Source organism: Siphateles boraxobius, unplaced genomic scaffold (genome assembly GCF_051911475.1).
Source record: "Siphateles boraxobius isolate OS27281-9 unplaced genomic scaffold, OSU_SipBor_1 24, whole genome shotgun sequence".
NCBI classification, from domain to species: domain Eukaryota; kingdom Metazoa; phylum Chordata; class Actinopteri; order Cypriniformes; family Leuciscidae; genus Siphateles; species Siphateles boraxobius.
In genome coordinates this window covers 18,981,831-18,987,830 of record NW_027508855.1, presented here as the reverse complement: position 1 = coordinate 18,987,830, position 6,000 = coordinate 18,981,831, and the positions used below count along the sequence as shown (strand labels likewise).

General features: G+C 37.0%; 1 protein-coding gene across 3 annotated transcripts in view; it reads right to left on the bottom strand.

The window, feature by feature from the left end:
* Positions 1 to 310: 310 nt before the first annotated feature.
* The window catches only part of rabl6a (RAB, member RAS oncogene family-like 6a), a 30,223-nt gene continuing 24,533 nt past the window's right edge, over positions 311 to 6,000 (bottom strand). For all 3 annotated transcript variants that reach the window (XM_077241791.1, XM_077241790.1, XM_077241792.1), the window contains exons 15-16: positions 4,538 to 4,596; positions 311 to 3,990 (exon numbers count right to left, since the gene is read on the bottom strand). In XM_077241791.1, the coding sequence (XP_077097906.1) occupies positions 3,781 to 3,990; positions 4,538 to 4,596 (269 nt within the window). In that variant the 3' untranslated portion in view covers positions 311 to 3,780. The remainder of the gene's footprint in view (positions 3,991 to 4,537; positions 4,597 to 6,000) is intronic.

Below are 6,000 nucleotides of genomic sequence, written 5' to 3'. Positions count from 1 at the left end.
ATGGATCAAAAACTGCTCCCTCCAGTGGCGATACAGTGTCACAACCAAAATGTCCATGATGTGGATTGGACTGTTAACTAATCTAGAATCACATTTCCCGAACAAAAACAACAGTTTGGGCAAGGCAACAAACCAATAGTGCGCTTAAATGATCTAGAAAAGGAGAAACAAGCAAAACGTTTGAGGGACGTAGAAAAATAACCAGGGTATTTCTTCATGAGATTCACTCAAAGTTGCTAGAAGAAAAGTTGCATGAATGCTGCATTGAAAGCACTGAAACTAAACGTAGCTGTATGATTGACACCACAACTTTGAAGTCAAGTCACCTTTATTTATATAGCGCTTTCTACAATACAGATTGTTTCAAAGCAGCTTTACAGAGGAAAATAATGTTGTAATAATATTGTTAAATATAAAATTAAATGTCCCCAACTAAGCAAGCCAAAAGCCAATGGCGCCAAAGGCATAGAAAGGTGGAAAAAGGCGACAGTGGCAAAGAACCAAAAATTTGAGGGGTTGGGCAGTTCTCCTCTGGCCAATGAATGAACAGTGTATGATTATGATTCAGGCAGCATTATAGGTCAGAGGTCAGATTGGATTAGAACTTGCACAATATTTATCTAGTTCATCTGGTTGGGGGTCGGAGTCATCACGAGTATATCATTACGATACAAAAAAAAAATTCATTGTAAACTCACTCGCTTGCTTTCAAATTTCGCTTGCATTTGATACACAATTGAAAGACATAAATCAAAATATGAACACTGTGGGTAGTGAAACAGGGTAACAAAAAATAAATAGACAATCACAACCATTTATGTTCCAAAATAAAGGATTTGGAATGCATATATGCTGGATGAATAAACAAAACAATCTATGGTTTAAAACTAGCGTTCCCAAACATTTCCCGTCCATAAAAGCAGACGTAGTGAAACGCAGGTAGTGGAGGACGTATGTTGGTAACTGCATGCAGTCCAGAGCTAGTGCAGCACCAATGCATTCATTTCCCATCTCCTTTTTCCTTAACAGTGGCAACAATATGTATGCCAAACGGAGAGATAAATAAATAAATAAAGGGCCCTTCAGAGTCAATCATACTTGAGGCAGAGTAAAGAGGAAGTTGATATGTGTTGGAGTCGCTGGTTTGGGGTGAGAGTATTAACAGTGTACTCATATATCCAGGAGTGCGTGACTATTTATCACAGTGAGTGTGTAGAGAGTTTTCCCAGGCGAGCAGTTCCATGGTGACAGCGCGATGCATCACATGGTCTCAGTGGCGCATGTGGAGCCGGCAGCCGTGCTCGATTTGCAACGACCTAAGAGACACAGGCGACGGTCGCAAGAGACGCACGGGAATCTGCAGGTCTTTAAACGTACCGTTATTTAATGGCTAGTCGCCCCAATGATCTCCATTCCTCTGAGAATTCCTTTGGGGATTCTGGAAAAACATCTTTACGAGCAGGAATCAACATTCAGTTGTCGGCACTGCTGTGCCTGAGGGAAAGCCGAAGCGGGACAGTGTGTAGAATACAATATCTTGGGCCGAAACAACCAGGTTCAAAGGTAGATGCCAAGGTGAACGTTCGTAGTACTGTCAAGCCGGAAAAAAAGTCCTTCTCTTTGGAAGGCGAAAAGTACGTTGTTATTTTGTCCCAATAATAAGAATAATTAAAAAAATCCATTGAAACCATTTGAAATGACGAGGTGCACTAAAAGGGATGATGTCATTCTGACACTTAAGCTGGAGCCAATTAGATTCCACAACAGTCTAGTTCATTAGAATAAAATTCACGCCTAAAATGATTAGGTTACCATTTATCAAAACATGATGAAAACATAAGCAAAAAGAGGGCATTGCAAGTAAACATCGGGCTTCATTCATGAATCACGTGAAGAATCAATCGTTGGTAAAGCCATTCTTACATAAATGGTCATTTTACATTCAATACCATGCAAAAATTGAAGAACAGCTGAAATTATTTGGTGATCATTCATCAAAACATGATGAAAATAAAAGGAAAAAGGGGGGCATTGCAAGTAAACACTAGGAAAGTATTCATGAAACAAGAGCAGAATGAATCGCTGATAAAACCATTGTTACAAAAGAGGTAATTTTACATACAATCTGATGCAACAATTGAAGTAAGAACAATTCTAATCTGGCTTCATGAATGATTGACAATTGTTTGTCAATACAACTCCCATTCATCATAAAATTATTAGATCATTTAAAGCCAAAATTTTTTTAGGTGATATTACAAAGTATAAATGTGTGCATTCAAAATATGATACTTTCAATATTATACGCTCAAGAAGTCTACAAATTTACACATACAGCCCGTTTTTCTAGATCTTTTACTAAAACGTAATTTTCTCTGCTTTTAGTCACCTAGTCATGCAAAAATATGAGGGAAAAATATTTTGATCATTTTTTAGATCAGTTCTGTTTGGTTGCATTCGAACCATTTAAACCGGGCCGTTGCTAAAATGAATTTCTATGCACGGGCAGCCAAACACAAGGTCTACACACAACTTCTAACAAGTACACAAGCCATAACAAAAATAAAGATATTCAGCAAAGGAAACAGATACATTTACCAGACATGACAGGAGAGGAAGAGGAGGAAGAGTTTTGACCGGAATCAGAAACTATGTTTATGAAACTTAAAACACATTGTTAGATTAGTAATACTGGTTTAGTAAATGCATAAATATAAAGAAAAATCAAAAAGACAATCTGACCGACTTGATGTGATTATAGCATATATCTAAATGCAAACATGATTTTGAGTGCGTCTCTCCAGCTGGCAGTAATTCTGTCTATGTTAGCAGTGTGTCATAGCCATTAATTCACTTTATAGGATTGCTCTATAAAGGCTTTCATTATATTAAGTGTAAAACAATTTAAGGCAGTAATGAAAGAAACTGATGGCAAAATCAGCTTTTTTTATTAATTAATAGTTACCAACTGATTATTTGAGGATCTGATATATGATGTATCGTCTGGAAGACAATGAACGCCACAAGATATCAGGTCTCATGATGAATGAGCAGAACGAACTTCTGTGCACATTTTTTGTGAAAATTATTCTTACATTAATTGTTGGATAGAATTGAGAATTTATGCAACATTTATGAAACCAGACCAAAACGATTCAATTAAATGCAACTCGAGACTGAGAAAATATTAATCTTTCGAATGATTTACACAGAAATTAGTGTTGGTTGTGTATTGAGGACCGATACGTGGCCTACTAGTGCTGTGCAGATTTGAACGGAAAGTCGGATTAATCCCTCTATAAGTTTGCTAAATTAAAATGCAAGCACACACAGAGTTGCCAACAGATTTCAGGGACACATATATACACACACATTGACAGACACACACACAAAACAAAATGAATACAGCTAAAAGTGACCAAGTTTTTGTAGAACGTCATCATTTTGCTGGAATCAGTTAATAACGGAATAAACTCTGAATCGATTGAAGAAGCAGGTGAAAATCTGTGAAATCAGCCTCTGTCCTTCCCGAAAAATGCATCTAAAGTTATAGGTCTGAAAATACTGATACACTTTGGAAAACGGCATGAGGCGAACAACAGTGCCATTGCCATGTACCAATGTGAGAAAAGCACAACGTAAAGCTGCAGTGCTGGAAGAACAAAAACGCTGTGAAAATTCAAAAGGTCAGGCACTAAAAAAACAGGTGGAATGGATTGGAAAATGACCTGGCGATGTCACACGGTGTTGAAGTCAAACCCTGATTGGTTAGATGGAGCTCTAGAGTTCTTCATAATCTCCACCCTCACTGAGTCCTGGTCCGTCTCCACCGGCCAGGAAGGCCTCAAGATCGTCCACAGTTCCTGCTTTCTTGGGCCTGGATTTCTTCTTCTTCTTTTCTTTCTCTACAACTGTTCCTGTCCCTATTCCGGCTTCATCTTTTTCCTTTTTCTTGTTTTTGTGTCGTTTTTTGCTGCTTTTCTCATCCTCCTAGAACAACAACAAGATGTTTTCTTCAATTTCACTAATAAAGGCAGTTTATGCACAAGCAACAAAATCTGAAACACATGAGAAAGTTTTAATAAGAGCGAGTTATCGACCAGTGGAGGCTTTTTGATTGCTGATACCATCTGATGTCCAATATAAATGTTGTTCAATTATAAATTATAAACATTAAATTAATATTTACATCAATCACAATTAAACTCCATGAATGGATTTGGCAGTATTTACAGAATGAGAACACAGAACAAATGAATTTGCTGTATAGTCTGTTTAGACACATTAATTGTTTCCTAACTGTAAAATATTGCAACACTGATGCAGTTTTTAGCCTGTTTATTACTGTTAAAGCTGAAACAATCTGTATTGTATAAAGCACTATATACATGTGAAAAAAAAGGTACATTTTCCATTGTTAGGCTGTTGGTAGATTTTGGAAGAGACGCACAACCTCAAAATAGCAAAATATTGTCAGTTTAATTGCCCTAATTGATATTTGTCTATCGCTAATATAGTCAAGTTTTTCATATGTTACCTCTTTGCTTTTCTTTTTCTTCTTTTTCTTGTCCTTTATGGAGTGTCTGCTTTCATTATCTGCAAGATAAAACAGACTTGGAAATGTGCACAAAGTCATCTTTTAACCCAATTGTTTAAGACTGCAGACATAAAAAATCCTTTTTAAGGGTGTGGGATCATATGGGTTAGTTTGAAACGCAAGAATCTAGACAGAAATATTTGCCCGATTGCCCGTCCCCTTTGAAAATGGATTTGCAGCATTCTTTGACAGCATAAACTCTTAGTTTTAACTTTAACTTTGAACTTTATTTGTCCTCAAAGGCAATTCTTTGTGTAGACAGCAGTATACACACATGCACATATAACAACACATATCACAACACAACACACAGATTACAATCAATCATTTAAAAACCTAATTACAGCAGGTATAAAGGAATTTCTGTATCTATTTGATTTACACAAGGGGAGTTTAAATCTCCGTCCTGAAGGAAGTAGTTGAAGTACACTATATAATGGGTGAGTGACATCAGAAAGGACTAACTGGCCCTTCCTAATCATCCTATGCTCATAAATTTTGCAGGTAGTTTTACCTGCATTAGTATAACTTGGAAGTGGGCATCAATGTTTTTAAAGATCCACTACATGCAATCTGTTTTTATATTACGTGTCAATTAAATCGTCACTTACATTAAAGTGCCCCATTATGATTTTTTTGATATTACCTTTCATGTAGTGTGTAATATAGCTGTTTGTGAATGTAAAAGGTCTGCAAAGATTAAAGTGCATGACAAATAAAGTTATTATCTCCTAAAAGCAAGAACCGATTCTCAACTGCCTGAAACGAGTCGTCAGCAACTTCCTGCTCAAAGGTTTGTAACGAGTTTACATAATGGCAGCCTATGTTCTTCTATCTACTTTGACCTGCCCTTAAACACTAGCTGTAACTGAAGAGATTGGTTGAGAAGATGCTTTTTTTCTGTGCTGTGAAAGCAAATCCACTTTGCATGTGCTTCCATGAGGACTCAGGCTCAAATTGATACGGAGGGGTTTAGAGAGACTGAATCCTTTACTGAACCGTTTCAGACACAGTGAGAAAAGAGCTGATGCTGCAATGTATATGATGAGAAAATTAAAGTGTTTTTTGACCTTGGATGAATGTAAACCTATTGTAGGAGACCTCAAAACTTGATAAGGAACCTTTAAAATAGCATAATGGAGCTCTTTAAAATAAAAAAAGTAGGACAGATTTCAATATCTGAGTAAATAATGTTAATCCTTACTTATCTTGTATATATATATGAAGCCCACTTTGGCTGAAAATAATGAGCATGGTGAGGATGTGAATTCCCTTTATTTGTGATCAGTCATTTACTGCAGGGGTTTTCAAACTGTGGGTCGAGACCCATTTGTGGGTCGCAGATTGGGAAGAGGTGGGTCGCGCAGTCACTATTGGCTGCAGCGAAATTTACGCGCGGCGTT